This window comes from Callithrix jacchus, chromosome 2 (assembly GCF_049354715.1).
Source record: "Callithrix jacchus isolate 240 chromosome 2, calJac240_pri, whole genome shotgun sequence".
Lineage (NCBI taxonomy): Eukaryota > Metazoa > Chordata > Mammalia > Primates > Cebidae > Callithrix > Callithrix jacchus.
In genome coordinates, this window is record NC_133503.1 from 35,403,536 (window position 1) to 35,422,795 (window position 19,260).

Consider the following 19,260-nt stretch of genomic DNA (forward strand, 5'->3'; position numbering starts at 1 on the left):
AAAGCAATCATAAACATTGACTCTCTAGTCAGAAATGTAATGAGAAATACTCCCGTATTCTGAAAGAAAACTGCAGACGTTTTCCAAGAAGGCTTGGAGAGAGATGTGCCACATTTCCAGATGGAACAACTTAACTCTAAAGTTATCAATTCTTCTCAAATTACTTTGTAAATCCAATCTAAATATCACTTCTATAAAGTTTTCAAAATGATTTTGAATATAGGAGAGAATAGATAAGAATACTCATGAAAAAGAGAGTAACTTGTTAGATGAAAAATGAATTATTGAGTAAAAATCATTTTTAAAGTGGCTATTTGAAACACACACACAAAAACTATAGTTTCAGTTCTCATATTATACCCCAGAAAGTATTAGATTATTAGTAATGCTTTTCTAACTACAAGTTGCAATCTGTGAATGGGTACCTCAAAAAATCTTTCTAAAACATGAGGTATGATGGCAGAGAAAAGAAAATAGGGCATGTCTTATAGAGTAAAGACCTGGTGAAAGCTTTGAGTGCTAGCTTACCATAGAAATGATTTCTTTCTGTTTGAACGCCACTGGCCTAATGCATCAAACATGAAAAATTCAAGCCATGACGGAACAAAATGAAAACATAGGTGAAATTTTATCTGGTCTCAGAGTGAGAGAGAGATTTTTAAACATACATCAATGCCAGAAATTCTTAAAGAAGAGAATGATGGACCTGACTGGATAAAAACCTCAAAATCAGAAAGCACTGTTAAAGACAAATGACATATTGGGAGAAAAGTGAACTATATATGAGGAATTCATATCAAATTAAGGATATAAAAGAATCACCTGATTTTAAAAAATCAGCATTCTAAAAGGGAAATCATAGAGGATGTGGTTCATCTAAAAAAATAATTACAAATGGCATGCACACACACATACACACACCTTAAACCTGCAGGATAATCAAAGAAGGAAGAAATCAAAATGCATCAGAGTCAGTAATTGTCTCCCAAGATCCACTCTTCTGCCTAGTCATAAGAACCCTGGTTTTCAGCTGGCTTACTGCTTTCAACCTGAAAACTCTATATTCCCCAGTGTCTAGGAAGGACCATGTGACTGTACTCAGACTAAATTCAGACTGAGCTGGCCATTGGGATGAAAGCAGAACTTTATTCAAATTCACAGAGGTCTGCTTGAAAGAAAGGACTGCCGTTCTTCACACTTCGATCTTTCCCACTGACTGCATTAAAGTTGGAATGGCTGGAGCTCTAGCAGACATCTTGGACCATGAGGCAGACTTGTTTAAGCAACAAGAGTGAAGCCTGGTTCCCTCATGACTGAGGTTGCTTCACACCAGTTCTAGACTTCCTACCACTTGACTTATTTTATGTGAAGATGAAATAGACCCTCTTTTGTTTAAACTACTGTTATTTGGGTGCTGGAGTGTCAATCACATACTGTTAAACCAAATCCCAGCTAAGAAAGCTACCTTTCTTTTAACCCACAAAGTGGAAAAATTCCTTTAAAATTATAGTATCCAAAGATGATAGGGGTCCTCTGAATAGGCATTCCTACACATCACTTGTGACACATCTGTTCTAAAAGAATTTCTGCCAGTGTGTAACAAAAGACTTAAAGTATACAAACCATTTTACCCAGAAATTCTACTGCTAAAAATCCATCCTATGAAAATAAATAAGATGTGCACAAAATTAGTATACATTGTTGTTTATAAAAGCAGTATTTATAATAACTAAAAATTAGAGAAGCTAAATGTTCAATAATAAAGGACTAGCTACAATAATTATAGATGTTTTACAGAACTGAACACCATGCAGCCATTAAAAATCAAGTTTTAAAAGAATAATTGATGATATGGGAATATTATTAAGTATTACTAAGCTAATGGTAAAGATTTTTAAATAGTATTTTATTATATTCAGTTTGGGAGACTGGGTAATTTTAAACATTTTATTCATTGTATTTCGTAGTATTTTTACGTGTTCTGTAACAAATATGCATAATTCTGATGTTATTTTAATGCTCATTTAAAATAAACCTTGTCTCCTGTCTTCCATCACATACCTGTCTTCTCTAGTTGGGTGGTTCCCTCAGGCACAGGGTGTTCTGGTCCAGCAAGCCTTGCAGGTTGGTACCATGGAACAATTTTTCCGCTCCCTTGTCAGTCTTTACAAGGGATGAGGAACACATGATTTATAACCGTAGCTCAAATATTCTCACTCCAGGCCATTCTAAACCCTTTAGCTAGTTCTAGGAACTGAATGCTCTTGAGACAGAGTATCCCATAACCTCTGAGCCACACTGTGATGTCCCTTAGCTGCTGCTCATGGACAAGGAGGCAACAAACCAAGGTGCACAGGGCCCCAGTGGGCAAAGCAGTCAGGGTGGTTATCGCAGAAAGCCAACAAGGAAAGCCACCCAGAGAGTTTAGAGGCCAACTTGAATCAGAAGTCTTGGAGTAAACCAGAGATGGCTCCTGAGGCCATCTCTGGTCTCCTTCCCTAGATACCAAGTTGCCATTGTTCCTGACACCTTGGCAACTTCTGACCTCACACCAATATTTCCTTTAAAAGAGATGTGCTCTATGTCCATTAGAAAATGTGTTTAGCTGCAAATAAGAAAGCTTAGTTAACAGTGGCATAAATTCATGGGATTTACTTTGTGACACAAGCAATCAGAAGAAAGGCAGTCACAATGTTGCTTCAGCTACTCCACAGTGCCACTGAGGTCCCAGGTTCTTTCTGGGCTTCTGCTCTGTCATCCTTAATGGGTGGGGGGTGGGTTTGAAGCCTATGGCTACAAAAGGGCTGCTGCAACTCCACTCACACTTTTGCAAGGATAAAACACAGCACAAGTGCTTGCTTCAGCAGCACATATACTAAAATTGGAACGATACAGAGAAGATTAGCATGGCCCCTGCGCAAGGATGACACGCAAATTCGTGAAGCGTTCCAAAAAAAAACACAGCACAAGCTCTGCCTGTCCCTGTTATAAAAGCAAAAGCTTTCTTAGAAATCTCTAGAAGACTTCACTTGCATTTCATGGGCCAGAACTGAATCACAGGGCCACACCCTCAGCTGGAAGAGACTGGGAAAGAAAGAATGCAGGTGAGCTTATTCTTCCTCAAATAAAACCAGAATCAAATGGCTACGGGCTAGACAACTAACAGGGTCTGCTACATGCTTGCAAGACTAATTCTAGAATTCCAAGGTCTTTTGGAAGGCCAGTATTGTCAAACTGTACAAAGAGCAGATCCATGTTAATGAGGTGTATGTGTGGGTGGGTGTGCACACGGTAAAAAAAGAAGCAAAATGATATTCATTGAGCACCTTTTAGAACCAGCAACTTTCATAATTATCTCAATTAATTTGTTTCATTCTGGTAATAACCTCTCAAGATAGGCCTCTTTGTTTTTACAGATGAGAAAACTGAGACTCAGAGAAGTAGCTTGTTCAAAGTCACAGAGCTAGCAAGTTCTGGGGCTAGAATTAAACTTCACAACTGCCTGGTTCCACAGGTATGCATTTTCTAGTGTACAACACTCCTCTCAACAAGCCTCATCATATATAATTGAAGGCAAATAATAGAGAAGTGCAAACAAGTTTGCGTAAATCTTGAATACAGTTAGGCTCATGGAAGGTCAGGGGAACAGGAGCCTTTCTGCAGAAGATAGAAAGCAAAGGCAGCGCATGTGCCAGAGGCCACACTGTGATGTCCCTTAGCTGCTGCTCATGGACAAGGAGGCAACAAACCAGGTGCACAGGGCCCCAGAGGGCAAAGGTCAGGGTGGTTATCACAGAAAGCCAACAAGGAAAGCCACCCAGAGAGTTTAGATGCCAACTTGAATCCAAAGTCTTGGAGTAAACCAAGAAGATCAGTCTCCACCATGTGTATATTAAACAACTCATAACAGACAGGAAGTAGAAACACACTAAATTTATTCTAGCTACTTATTAAGTATTGCTCTAATTAAATGCATAACAGATATATTACAAATTAATATTTACACTCAGTGGTGACCATACATTTGGCAGACCCTAAGCTGGGGACATAAAGATAAATTAGACATAATCCCTGCTTCCAAGGATGTCACAGTCTAATGAGTATAAAATGCCGGTACATAAGGTCCAAAATGTAATAGAATCACCTGGAGTTTTAAGTAGGCTTCCTTGTCTCAACCACATGAAATGAAGCCTCGCTCTTCTGACCACAGAGACTACAATGGTATATGTCAAAATTATAGAAACGCACTCAGAAAATGATAAAAAAAACGTTTGGAGTCCTGGACTTATAAACCCTGCTCTATAAAGACATGGAAAACAGCTCAGCTTGACACACTTATTACCTTGAGACGTAAGTGAGCTCCATATGCAGACCCATGAGCAACACACTGTAGATATATCTGGTCCTAAGAGTTCTTGTTATTCCCCTTAGGGGAGAAAGAGCATACGACCTGGGCACAGAACAGGTATTTAATAAACGCTGGCCAGCTGGATGAAGATACATTACTCGCTACCAACAGACCCAATCGCTGCCCTCAGTTTTAGGGGGGAAAAAACTCTGGGGGTATTGCTTTAAGCTTTAAATTTTAAATATAGCTCAGAAGTCTTGAGAAGCAAGGTACACAAAGTAACAATCTGTGTTATTTTAACTCACTATACTTTCCCCAAATAGGCAAGTTTCTTCTTGGGCACAGTGGTAATCAGATTTTAATCCAACTATTTCACAACACAGAACTATGTATAATTCTTGTAACAGAAGCTTTTCACTCAAATAAGAACAAATGCTCATAATCTCCAGATACTCCTTCCTCTGGCTATAAATGTTCTCTGTGTTCTCACAGAGAGCCCAAGGAAACACTAAACAGAATGTTCTATACCACACAGGATGCTACACTTCTGTCATCAAGGCAAAAATATTTGCTTCTTGAGATACCTTGAGCCCTTTTCTCAAGTCAGGGACGTAGGCTGTAGGAAAAGAACAGACCTGCCTGAGCTCAGTTTAGATGATGGTATCTTCCCAGTGCAGAGAAGACAGAAATGTACAGCAGCTTACCTGTTAGCCTGAGGTTGCACCCTAGAATGATCCACGTAGGGGAGTCCATAGACAAGTACTGTCAAGTTGAGAAGCCTGCCTCTTCAACTTTGGGACCTAAGTCACCTACAAAACCCAACTTATCCAAGGGCTGGGGCCACCAAAATCTCAAGTATATAAATGTGCCTGGGTAACAGTAAGACCCTATACATTTCCTCAGTTACTTCATTCCACAAATGACTGAAGTCAGCCTAATCTGTGCCATGCACTGTCCTGGGCTTGGTGCACACAGGAGCCAACAAGCTGTGGGAAAAGCTGGAGCTGAAGACTCTGGTGGAGAAGAAAGCCTGTCAGGTATGAATCACAGACAGGAGCCTGGTAGGTGAGGGGACACTGTTGCAGTCTCCCAACCCTGGGGGACAGGGGGTCTATGGGATGTACAGATGCCAGATCCTGGAGGCTGGGGAGAATCAGCAGTATCCCACCTAAAGGAACCAGGCCATAGACTGCGATCTGGGTTCAGATCAGATCAAGGGAGTAAGGGGTCCTGATGTTGTCCACTCTAAGCTACTGTCCTGGAGCATAAAAACTCCCTGGTGACTAGCCTGGCTTAGGACATAATAGTCTACATTCAAAGATTTGGGGAGATACCGGGAGAGAGATTTATGCCTCTTCAGCCTCTGTAATACTTCTCAGGGGTAGTTCCATAGGATTAGTTAGTAGCCCTCATAAAAACAAGGGCTTTTATTTTTTAACTTAAAGTAGTTTTTTGCAAGTCATTTTCAGGAGAATTTCTTGGCCCGGTGCACTGGTACCTGATCAGAATTCTAATCAAATCCCTTGCCAACACTAATTTTCTGGTCTTCAACATTCAACTTCTAAATCTGGCTTCACAACATCAGTATCCCTTATCCATATAATTTCTGAAGCTGGGGCTATGATCACATCTGCATTTGGGTGAAGCCCAGGGGATCTACTTGGTTGGCAGCCTCACTCCACTTCCACATAGGACTTGGTGGCAAGAGCCATTTAGGAGACTCAAGCTTGGACTAAGCATAGTCAGGCCAAGGAGTCCAAAATAAATTGGTGCTCTCTTGGCTAGGGTGAGAGGAGACAAGCACATGTAACTACCTTCTTGAGACCTTCCCCACCCCTGCCCACCCACTGTATGCAACAGGTGGGCTGGGTTTGTTCACACAAGATTCTGCTATGTGGTAAAATTTACTCAAGTATAAAGGAACTGCTTCCAGGAAAACCTGCTACTACATCAACTGGGAAACTTGAAAGCAGGGATTCATACATTCTGCAGACCCTATGGTCTCTTCTGTCCCAATATTACTGTTCCTCAACCTCCCAGTACCTTCCCTAAATTGTTCTGAAGTTATTGCTGCTTTCAGCTCATTCTAAGCCTCGAAATAAGCAGATCTCCTACTGTGTCAGCAGGTCTGCCTTCTCTTGCCATAAAGATCTGCTCCCTCTTTTCACACAGGAGGGCCTTGGAGGTAACCCTTCTGGGACTAGGAGAGACACACAAAGTTCTTCCCTAATTACTTCTTTGTGATTTGAACACATCTCTCAGCTCCCTCTTTTCCCTTGGTCTCTTTGGAATAAGGAGAGATCTGGGTAGTTGGGTGTGTTCTGGTTGCTGTTCTAACCAATCTGAACATCTATCACTATACACTCAACCAACTATTGCTTCTGAGCGTTACCTGGCATCATTATGCATTCCACAAGTCAAATCATGAAAGTGACATTCCTGCCTTTTTTATGTCTAATTGCCAATTTGGGTTTTCAAACAGAGAATCATCATCGTCATCAATATGACGATGATGATAAGTTATATTTTATGAAATCTAACTCGATTTTTATAGCTAAAAATGAGCTCATTTGATTCTCATTACACCTGTCGGACTGGGGCCACACCTTTCTTTGTTCTCCGCCCTGTCAAAGGCCTAGTTCCCAATACACTGCTTGGATATAGAAAAGGGGCCTACCGACATTTCACTAAGTAGCCTGCTTTGTGGGGTGGAAGCCACTTACTTTCTTCTGATGATAATTTCAATTTATTTTTTATTGTAATGCTGTCTTTTCCTTTCACAATAATCTATAGTAGCGCAATGGAAGAACAGTCGACTTCAGGGCAGATTACAAATGAATTTTTATCTTTAAGAGCTAGGTTGGAAACTTGTGGCTATCAGAGAAGCATAATATAGTGGTGAACAATGAGTCAGTGCTCGTGTTTTGATAAACTTCAGAGAGCTAAGCCTACTTGAGAAAAAAAGAGGAGAAAATGTATGAGGACATTAATTCTTTCACTTTGGAAAAATCCCATCAGTGAGAGCTGTGATCTCAGAAAAGGGCTATATTCTCTGAGTACTGAAAGCATGGGAAAATTTAGCTTAAAGTGTGTGGATGGACACATGTGTGGAAGAGTGGGGTGTGCATTTTCTTCTTTTTTCAAAGGAAGCCTGACCTTTCAGTGGACATTGAATTTAGGTTAAGAACACAGTATAATGTAAGGGTAAGAGCACCAGTTCCAGGAAAGGCTTCAAACCCGTTCTGCCATCCATTATCTGTGTGGCCTTAGGCAAGGTACTGAACAGATTCAAATCTCAAATTTTCTCACCAGCAAAGGAGATAACATGATTTGGCTGTCAGAGGGATTACACATAGGCATAAAGTGCTTAGCACAGTTCTCAAATTCAGCACCTTATACAGACTATCTTGTGCTATAAATCAACTGTTTACTATTTTAAACAATGTATATTATGGTACATACGTACAGTGGAAAACACTTTAAAAAGAACGAAGCAGATTCATTCGACATGTGGCAGTCATTGAGAATCTAGACAAAAAGACTTCTTGTAACTTCCATCCTACTTGGATAAAATAGACAATGAACAAAAAAGGTAAGCAAACTAACATATTAGAAGGTGATAAATGATATGGAGAAAAATAAACAGGAGAAGGTAGGTAGGAAGTCCTCAGGGAAGGGTTCCTCAGAGGGTGACATTTGTGCAAAGATTTAAAGAGGTGGTTGATGGAGTGACCTGTGGATGTCTGGGGAAGAGAGTCCTGGCCAGGGGGACGGTCAGTGCTCAGCCCTGAGGCAGTGGTGTGAAGGGCATGTTTGAGGGGCCCCAGGAAGACCTGAGTGCCTGGAGCGGAGCACACAAGGATCAGAGCAGCAAAAGATGGGGACAGACACATAACAGAGGACCAGATCATGTCAGCCTTGCAGATCACTGAAAGTAACTTTTCCTCTTAATCTTAATAAGATGGGGTATCTTGAACAGGGGATTACATATCTGATTTACATTTTACAGAATCAGTTGGACTACCATGTTCAAGAAAAGAATGCAAGGACCAGGGAGATCAATTAAGAAGCGATTACAAGACAAGACAAGGATGTCTTAAGCCTCTGGTGTGGTTCCTCTGTGGAGGTGGTAAGAAGTGGTTATGTTTGAAACTATATTTGAAAGTGGAGCCAATATGATTTGCTGATGAGTTATATGTGGCAAAGAGAAAGAAAAGGGTGGTATTTTTTTGTTTTTTTTGGCTTTTTATTCAGTAAACGGAAAGATGGAGTTGTACTTAGTTAAAATAGCAAACTGCAGGATGAAGGAGCACATTTGGGGGGAAGATTAGGAGTTTGATTTTGGACATTAAGCTTGATATGCCTAGGGGCATGCAAGTGGAAATGCTAAGTAGTCGTTACGTATTTAAGTCTAGAGTTCAAGGAAGCAGGTAGGCAGGTTAGCTGGTGATAGGCAAATACACACATACACAGATAGGTTTATGTACATACATGAAAATATATGTATGATATATAAAAGGCAGGTAACAAAAAATTATGTATAATATAATCCTGATTATGTATTAGTAAAGTTTAAAAAGTTATTATATGTATATAAAAATAATTGAAGGCATATGCAAACAAAAAAAAAAGCTAACCAAATTGGGAAGATGGATTAAAGACTTAAATATAAAACCTAAAACTATAAAACTCTTCGAGAAAACCTAGGAAATGCCATTCTAGACACAGTCCTTGGAAAAGATCGTATGACAAAGATGCCAAAAGCAATTGCAACAAAAACAAAAGTTGACTAATGGGACCTCATTAAACTAAATAGCTTCTGCACAGTAAAAGAGAGTAAATAGACATCAACAGAGTAAATAGACAATCCACAGAACAGGAGAAATATTTGCAAATTATGCATCTAACAAAGGTCTGACAGTCAGAATCTATAAGGATCTTAAATTAACAAGTAAAAAATAAACAATCCCCTTAAGAAGTAAGCAGGGGACATGAACATTTTTCAAAAGAAAACATATACATAGCCAAGAAGCATATGAAAATATGCTCAAATCACTAATCATTAGAGAAACTTATATCAAAACCACAATGAGATATCATCTCATGTGAGTCAAAATGGTTATTATTAAAAAGTCAAAAAATAACAGATGCTGGGAAGACTGCAGAGAAAAGGGAGCACTTATGTACTGCTGGTGGAAATGTAAATTAGTTCAGCCACTGTGGAAAACTGTTTGGCAATTTCTCAAAGAATTTAAAACAGAACTACCATTTGACCCAACAATCCTATCACCAGGAATATACCCAAAGGAATATAAATTGTTCTACCATAAAGAAATGCATGTTCATCGCAGCACAATCACAATAGCAAAGACATGGAATCAACCTAAAAGCACATCAGTGGTAAACCGGGTAAATAAAATGTGGTACACATACACCATGAAATACTACATAGCCATAAAAAGAGCAAGATCGTGTCCTTTGCAGCAACATGGATGGAGCTGGAGGCCATTATCCTAAGCAAACTAATGCAAGAACAGAAAACTAAACATTGCATCATCTTACTTATAAGTGGGAGCTAAACACTGAGTACACAAAGAAGGGAACACCAGACACTAGGGCCTACGTGAGGGTTGAGTGTGGCAGGAAGGTACGGATCAAAAATTTACCTTTGGGTACTATGCTTATTATCTGGGAGGTGAAATAATCTGTACACCAAACCCTCACGACGTGCAATTTGTCTACAGAACCAACCTGCACTTATACCCTTAAAACTAAAAGTTAAAAAAAAGAATGTATGTTAATTTTGTAAATTAAACAAAAATTAGTAAGAACAAGAGAAGAGTGCTGTCCAGGCAAACAATCGAAACCATTAATTTCTAGTGCAAACCTCTATCCCATTTGCTGAACTCTGGTTCCAACCTCAGCAACCCTTTGCCTCAGCTTATCCTTCTTTCTCTGTTCACCTTTAGCTTTCCCCACTTACTTGCTACCAAATAGACTTCAGAGGACCAGGAAAACCTGTGGTGCACTTTCCCAGAGTTGAACTCACAGAAGAGGAAGAATCTGAGATCAAAGCCAGAGTCAGCAGTTACCTCGGAGTCCTGACAAATGAGTTTTCTTCTTTGATGCAGTTGCCAATTTAATTCTCGAGCATTTTTTTAAGGTCATGACATTTAGAATAACAAGGCCCTAAAAATTAAATATTCCTTTATGTGCTTAATTTCTGACCTGAATGTAGTACTGAATGACGAGCAAATGAAGTTGAATAGGTACAGAAAGGTTAGCATAAACCGATTTTAAATTGCAAGTTTGCAAGCCCAGGGCTTTCACTCTCTTACACAATGGGCATTAAAGAAAAATGTTCTTTCCTGGATGCAAAGATAAATCTCCATTTTTCTAGGAGCCTCTGCGGCAGGATTCTTTCAGGAATTTTCCACTGAGACATTACAGCTAGTGGAACTCCTTATCCCATTCTCTTTTGCACCACCTCCTCTTCCCTTATATACACATTTTTCCAACTCCACTTGTGGTAAGTAATGGAATTGGACAACCGTCTGTCAACCCAAGATGGTTTCCCCCAGAACCTAGCCCTTGGGTTGAAAGCACTGTTTGAGAAAAGAAAATCACTGTAGACTATTTTCCTACTGTTCTAAATAGCTCAGCCAGAGGGAAGTTATTTCCTCTTTAGCATGCCCTGTTGGAAAAGCTTGCAGTTCTCTTTCCTCCCCTTCTGCACCAACCTGCCCCCATCCTGCTCCTACCTCCCAGCTCATATCAGGCCAGTATGGGGGTAACAGTTCCACAACCTTCTCCATAATTTCTTAGGCTGGAGCCACATCCCTTCTAATCTAATCTGTGCCAAAAGAAGAAAAGAAGGAGCTGTCCTTGGAGAGTGTTCTGTTCCGTTTCCTCTTCTAGAGACAGAGTGGAGGGGGCGGGTGGGAGAGCATCTGTAGGATGCCATTCTAAACCTTGCTGGTTAGGGAGTGTGCTGATATTCTCTGCCTGATGGTTAATACTGTAAGATGTGGGCAAGTGACTTCAGACCCAGGAGACATTAAATTTAACTCCCACCATACAGATCTGCCACCATCTTTAGGCTAAAGATGCTGCTGACTGTGAATGAGGATGTACACACACGATAGGAAGAAACTCAGTAGACCTGGGGTCGGGTGAGCTGTCAGCTGACAGCATGCAAGGGTCTTTTCTCAGTGGGGCCCGGGTTCTCTTCTGGTGAACATGAAAGTAATAAAGACCAATGGTGGTCAGACTCTTCCCACAAACGTAATCTAAGGTGGTGAAGTGTAAGAATGGCGTCATTCTGAGGGAGGTCTGAGGCCCCGTCCATTTGGTCTTCCCCTAGTCCCTATGGGGAAAGCTGGGGCACCCTGGAGGAACAGAGAGGACCCCTCAACATGGTGTGATAGGGGATAAGTGAGACCTTTCTTGATCCAAAATCCTACAACTCTGCCAAGTCTTCTCCTCAGGGAAGAGGAAGCTCCAAATCCCTCCTCAGATGAGGTGCAGGGAATGGGACTGCTACATTCAGGCTGGAAGGGAGTGGTTTGTGTTCCTGAAACAGTAGAGGTGGGTCAAGGTGGGCAGATGCTCAGGTTCAGAAGGGGTGGAGTATGGGCTAGCTGAAAAATCTACCTTAAAGCCTCCGCTTTTGAGACCTCTATTCCCTCTTTAGATTTACAAGCATTCTAAAGACTAAAAAAGAAACAGCACCTCAGACTTTCCTCATGGTCTTCACTGAGGACTGAAGAAAAAGCATCAGCAATGCCCTGGAGCTGAAGAATTCAGGTCAGAGCTAAAAAATGACTTTGCTGACTGTGCTGACTGTTGGGTCCTAGAAAATACCAAGATAAATTAGGAGAGAACCTTCCTGAAAAGACTCAGAAAAAATGCACAGAATCCCAGGCTCAACTTATAGATTTCAATTTCATCTCCCCCTTTTTAACTATGTTTTCTTTTATTTATTTTCTGTTTGTGTTGATAACCATTGCTCATACTCTGAGGTTGGACTGGCTTTATGGAAATGAGAGAAATAAGGCAATGCAGTCACCTGCCCAATGTCAAGAAGTAATTTAGAGGTGTAGTAGGAAATACTCAGAAATTTTAAAGGATGGTCCCACCTTCCACCATCTCTTCAGGGGACATGCCCAGGGAGAAATGCCAGATAAACAAAGAGAACAAAGAAATCAGCCAGTTGGTTTTGCCTTCTGAAAAAAAAAAAGCTTGTGAAACTTCTGATTTGCCAGAGCTTGGTATGTTATAACTCAAAAGGGCAAAGGCTGGAAGAGGCAGCGAAGCAGAGCACACTAGGAGATGGGAAGAGAGCAAGGTAGACCTGCCTCACACATCCTCCATGCTGACATCCAGCATTGACCAAGGTGGGGCAACAAGAAATAAAGCTCTGGGGAGAAGATCATGCAGGTGAGGGGCGGATTCTGCTCTCCACAATTCTCCCCATCTGTCACCCAGTTACGGACCCTAGGCTGGAAAGAGGTGATTCTGAAACCCAAGACAGGTGGAGAGCCCCAGCAGTAAAAAGGACCTGTGTTTGCCTACCAGTTTGAATGCCGATTTGAAGCAAGTCTCATGAAACTGTGCTCTGCATTGAGTAGAAATGGTTGCCAGGAACCTCTAAAAGGAACTAGTGCATATCTTGGTCTAAAAGAACTGATCCATGAAGAGAAGGCTTGAGAGAGCAACCTCACCACAGTCTTTCTTAATGCCAGAAAACTACAGAAGGGTCTTCTCAAGTTTTCTGTGTCCCTCAACAGGGCCAAGGAGAAACTGAGAGGACTAGTAAACCCAGAAGAGTCTCACAGAGAAGAAAGAGGATTCACCGTGGCCTAAGTGGGCAAGGTGAGTACAGGTCTCTCGGTAGAGGCAGTGAGAATGAATACCACTCGCCTAACTGAAGATGTTAAGAACTCCATCCAGGTGGATGGATCCCAAAGAAAGAGAAAACACTAGGAAATGCCTCCCACTAATACTGCAGCTCATAGGCTCTTAGCCCACCTCCGCTTTCCAGAATTCAGGTGCAGCCCTGCATTAACAGAATTGACCCAGAAGTGACTTTATAAATGTTTCACCTCAGATGAAATGAGGTTCAAAACAGAGGTAAGGTTGAAAATAAAATAGCAATAAAAAAGTTTGTGTGTGTGTGTATGCGTGTGTGTGCATGTGTGTGTGTATTGCGACAGTTTTCATAGGCCTGCATTTATAAGAATGTAAACTCTCATTTCTGCAATAGGCACAGAAGTAAGACTGCTCCTCCCACGGTCCAGAGGCATAATGTGTCTCAGAGGCAGGGACTGCCTGTGGACACCATGCCCACTGCCTGCAGCTTCTGGAAGGGGCTGCTGACAGGTAAGGGGAGGTGGACTGCATGCTCAGATCTTCTTCCTCCTCCCTTTCTCCACACCCACAGCTAAGTTGCCAACTGAAAGTTGCCTTTTGTTTCACCTCTGCTCTCCCCCTTGTACCCATGCCCTCCTCTTCATTTGAACTGCCACGACCTCAGGTCAGCCCTTGTTGCCTGTCACAAATTATTGTGAAAGCTTCACGGAAAGAGGTGTCAAATAAAAGGAAAAGGTTAGCCTTACCTTGCTCAATTTTGTCCAGGTAAAGCATTATTAACTTAAGTGTTTCATTTCACAGAATGACTCTGGGGATTTATCAATGCCCTCACTGCCCCAAATGTGTTCTTATCCTGTAGGAAAACACTGATCAAATCCCTATTAGATAGTTCGGCCAGGCACAGTGGCTCATGCCTGTAATCCCAGCACTTTGGGAGACCAAAGCGGGAGGACTGCTTGAGGCCAGGAGTTTGAGACCAGCCTGGGCCACATGGCAAAAACCCATCTCTACTAAAAATATAAAAATTAGCTGGGTGTGGTGGCATGTGCCTGTACTCCCAGCTACTAGAAAGGCTGAGGCAGGAGAATCGCTTGAACCCAGGAGGTGGAGGTTGCAGTGAGCCAAGATAGCAACACTGAACTCCCGCATAGGTGACAGAGCAAAACTTTGTCTCAAAAAAAAAAATCTATATTAGACAGTTAAATGCTGTACCCTAAAAGTTGATTATTTTCTCCTGCATTAGGATACTGTTGGTACTGTCATAATTACTACCACCAACAGGTAGCTTCTGCTTCCACTCATGCTTATATGAAAACTCTACTGTAAGTCAGAGCCTAGAAGTGAGGTCTTTAACAATGAAGGACAGTCTTAGAACCTCATAGAAAGAATTGGACCAAGTTTCAACTATTGACACTTCAAATAAGACTCATTGATGCAGGCTTCCAAGGTGGTATTTCTTAATTTCCAAATGGTGTTCATAAAAGCAAACTGTTGACCAAGATCTGGTGGAGCAAAAATAATTATATTGGACTGAAGGAACTGATGAGGAAATAGAATTTTAGTTGTTTTGTAATACTGTCAGTATTATTTTTAATGTTCTATTTTCTGATATGACGGAGTTCTGTTTTTCCCTGATCTCTCCCTCACCATTAACTTAGTAGTCTGTGCTTTTGTAAACGTTGTGAAATGAAACATTTTTAAATGGTAATCTTGTTCTCACTGACCTTCCAGAATTCAGGAACAACACTTTTACTGAGTCTCTTAACTTTTAATGGCAATGGAGTTACTTGTATAGATTCAATAAGAATTTGTTCTCATTTTTACCTGTAATTAATTGAACAAATAGATGGCACAGTCAAGGCCACACTTGGAGTGTCAATCTCATCTGCTTACATATGAAGTCCATCATTAAGAAACAAGGGTTGATCTTTATTTGGAAAATCATGAGGCCCTCCCAGAAATCTGGATTGTTACCTTATAACAGCAGACTTGGAGACCATCTCTCTGAAGGAGAGATGGATTCACTTCCATTTATAGATGCTAAGGCAAAACAGTGGCAATGACTTTTTTTTTTTTTGAGATAGAGTCTTGCTCTGTCGCCCAGGCTGGAGTACTGTGGTGCAGTCTCAGCTTACTGCAACCTCCATCTCCTGAGTTCAAGCTATTCTCTTGCCTCAGCCTCCTGAGTAGCTGGGATTACAGGCACTTGACACCATGCCCAGCTAATTTTTGTATTTTTGGTAGACACAGGGTTTCTCCACATTTGCCAGGCTAGTCTCAAACTTTTGACCTCCAGTTATCCATCTGCCTCAGTCTCCCAAAGTCCTGGGATTATAGGCATGAGCCACCATTCCTGGCTGTCAATGACTTTCTTAGTTTAGTTTCCTAGCCTCAGAATAAAGGATCAAAAATAACAATAAACAATATACCTGGAATAAGAGAGGCTTCTGAAATTTCCAAGGATTTTAAAGAAATCTCTAGACAGAAGTTAATTTTCTGGGCTTTGTAGTTGCTTGACACCACATGGCTTTAGATTTTCTGACCAGACTACAAAGAGGCTTACCTATATTAGTTAACTTTTCTTACTGTATGTATATCTAAATGAATCAGGCCTAAATGCAATGAGATTAGCTTTCTGGAAATCAAGAATAATCTTTGGAGATTATTTGTAATCACAATGTTTCATGGTTTACAACGTCCTTCCACATCCTGACTTAAACCTCCCAAAGAGCCTTTAAACAAAATATTCCTGAAGTAACCATGATCACATTTAGATTTGAAATCTTTATCTATCTGCCCTGGAAAAGACGACATAGCTTTTGAAGGGGCAAATAGATAAACACTCATACCCTATTCATTCTACTCCATTACAAATCACTCCTAGATTTAGAAAACACAAGCACATGCATGAGTGTGCTAATGCACAAACACACACACACACACACACACACACACACACACACACACACACAGAGAAGCCAACTGCAGCTAAGAAAGCCCAATTCCACAGAAGGCAAATTCAAACATCTATCTTGGGTCTCACCAAGGAAGGCTCAAAAAGAGGCTGAGACCAGTGGGACAACATTACGTTCTCCATCATGAAAACATCCAAATGAGCCCAACCTTCCCTTCCCGTCTCAGCCGTGGAAGAGAAACAGCTACCCCTAGGGAGGTATTCTCTTTCATCTGTCCCCTGGCTCTGTGCTGCCTTACAAGTAGAATATATTAATAAAGAAATACTTTGGGGGAGAACTCCCTCCACTGTTGTGACATCTCTGCAGTCTCTGTTTTGATATTTGGCCTTGAGAAGTTCAAAGGATGCAAAATTTTAGAGTTCAAGAAAGACCAAGATGTACCCTAGGGCAGGTCCTGGTCTTAGATGCTGAAAAACATGCCACTCCCACACCATAGCCAATATGACCTCTAAAAGAACCTAGTGGATATCTTGGTCTAACAGGATTATTTTCAAAGGCTCTTCTTCCTTTTAATGGTAGTTGAAGGCAATTCAGTTTAGGGCCCCTAAATAAGCTGGAGTACTTACTTGTCATGTCTGCTCACTTCTCTAGTTTGTTCCTGGTGTCTGGGACAGAGCTCGGCCACATCAACCCTCCGTGACCCCCTATCCCCGCTCAGGTATTCTCCGGAGACCCCGACTCACCATTCTTTTCTGCCTTGTGCTTTGGTGGCTCAGGCTCCGGGAGACAGGGACAGGGTCCATCACAGAGGGTGGCGAGGCTTTTGCCAGTAGAACAAGCATGGAACTCCAATTTGCACTGCAAAAGAGAGACACAACAGGCCTTAAGAAGGCAGCAACAACAGACCCCCTACTTCACGTCCTGAGAAACAGCCAGTGCCCTTGGCACCACAAAAGCAAAGACAAAGCAGGGAGAAGTCCACCTCAGTTAGTGGTCTGAATTACAGAATACTGAATAAGAAATGGTCTTTTATATTTTTCAAATGAAGAGGGTAACTTCTAAAAACACTGCAGAAGCCCTGGAAGACTTCCTTTAATGATGGTAAATTCTACTGTCACTATTTCTAAAACAAAATTATTCATATGAAACTTAACATCTGTGGAGTCCTATCTGGTCCAGAAAGCCCCCTCCATTTACTTTGAGGCATCTTCTCCACACTCATCCCATGTGGAGGCAGCACCACTGGAAAACCACTCCTGGTCCCTCTCAGACCTATCATATCACATGCTCTTCCTCAGAAAGAAGAGTAACAATCCCTTTAGTAAGTCTGTACAGTAATCTGAGGCTCAGCCCCTTCCCCTTGGGAGCAACAAGGAATGAATGCTCTTGTTTCCATTGTCTAAAACCTAAGTTTACATGGGTCTTCCCCATCAGAGGATGCCTATGGTCTAACTAGCTTGTGACTCCATGGAAATGTTTACCTGATTCTAAGATTCAATATTAGGAGCTCATAATACACATCCTCTTGTCAACCCTTTATCAGTCGCAATGGTAATATTTTAGTCATTTTTTTTTCGAGACAGAGTTTCACTCTTGTTGCCCAGGCTGGAGTGCAATGGTGTGATCTTAGCTCACTGCAACCTCTGCCTCCCAGGTTCAAGCGATTCTCCTGCCTCAACCTCCCAATTAGCTGGGATTATAGGCATGCACCACCACCTCCAATTAATTTTGTATTTTTAGTAGAGATGGGGTTTCTCCATGTTGGTCAGGCTGGTCTTGAAATCCTGACCTCAGGTGATCCACCCACTCAGCCTCCCAAAGTGCTGGGATTACAGGCATGAGCCACCGCACCTGGCTATTTCAGTCACTTCCTGTCAGCTCTTTTCTCAGTGAATTCTCAGAACACAGGCAGGAGAGAGGAATGTTATTAACAGGTACAAAAGACCACAACAATTATCAGCATTTTTATTATCCCCACATATGGAAGAAGAATTTGAGACTCAGGCTAAATAACCTGCAAAAGCTCACAAAGCTCAGGGCTAAGCACTTAATGCATTCCAGAATACTGTGTCTCTCATGTAGATGGTGCTTCAGAATATAGACATGCCATACCAAACTGTGTGTGGCTAATTATGCAACTTTGCTATTGGCCTGGATCTGCGTTGTCTGCGAGTTTACTCCTTTTTTGTCTGTAAATTTCTCAAGATCAAGGCCGGTGTGTAATCGGTCTTCTGCAAAGACCCACAGGCCCAGGACCACGTGCGTATCTGGTGGAGGTTCAAAGGAAGAAGAGATAGGTGAAATTTAACGAGCACCCACTGTGCATGCAGCTCTTATCAGGTGCCATGGGGAATCTTTTAAATGAAAGAAAAGAGGAGATACAGTCCTTGCCCATGGAAAACACAAATGCATACCTTTGAAAAAAGTCCACCAGCATTTGGAAAGCCACACACATGAGTGCAGATAAATACTGGCTTATTGTGAGAGGACAAGCTATTCAGTCCCTACACCGATTAGAAACAGAGGGAAAGAGTGCTTTAAACCCAGTCTGAATGTACTGGAGTCACTCCTGTGTCACTCCAATGATCACCCATACAGTTGCTGGCTGTCCTTACAGGGAGAGAGCAACAGAGCAAACCTACAGAGTGCTGGCTTCCTCCTGATACAAAACTCCCGCTTGTGCATATTTGTTAAGTGCCTAGTACATGCCCAGCATGGCAGTAGTCATTGTGGGAGCTATATAGAAAGAAGCCACAGCCCACGCCTGAAACATCAACTGACTGATGAAGCAAAAAAGAGTGTGTCCTTGTAAAGCCATGTGATGTGACTATGAGGTGAGGCAGGAAATAAGTCTAGGTAGGGACGGAGCACAAACGAGACCCACAGGTATGGGATGTGCCTAGAGAGAGCACGTGGACCGAAGGTGAGCCAAGTGGAATGCCTGAAGACAGCAGGCAGGTCACTAGCATGAGGAGTTTCCTTTCACTCAGCACAGCGTGTGTGCATGTGCCCATGGCTGGACACAGCTGCCGTTACCGGCCTGCTGCCTTCTCTGCCTCTTGTGGGCTAGCTCTCTGGAACAATCCTCAGTTTCAGACTAGTGGTTCTCTAGCTTATTAACAGAAT

At 41.7% G+C, this 19,260-nt stretch overlaps 1 protein-coding gene and 1 non-coding gene across 2 annotated transcripts in view; one reads left to right on the top strand and one right to left on the bottom strand.

Annotated features, from left to right (window-relative positions):
* Positions 1–19,260, bottom strand: part of SPOCK1 (SPARC (osteonectin), cwcv and kazal like domains proteoglycan 1) — a 533,103-nt gene that overhangs the window by 70,999 nt on the left and 442,844 nt on the right. Inside the window, exon 6 of the mRNA XM_035292114.3 lies at positions 16,878–16,992. Coding sequence (XP_035148005.3) covers positions 16,878–16,992 — 115 coding nt within the window. The remainder of the gene's footprint in view (positions 1–16,877; positions 16,993–19,260) is intronic.
* LOC118151814 (U6 spliceosomal RNA) lies at positions 2,852–2,958 on the top strand. Its single transcript, XR_004740221.2, has one exon. It is a non-coding gene; the product is annotated as a U6 spliceosomal RNA (small nuclear RNA).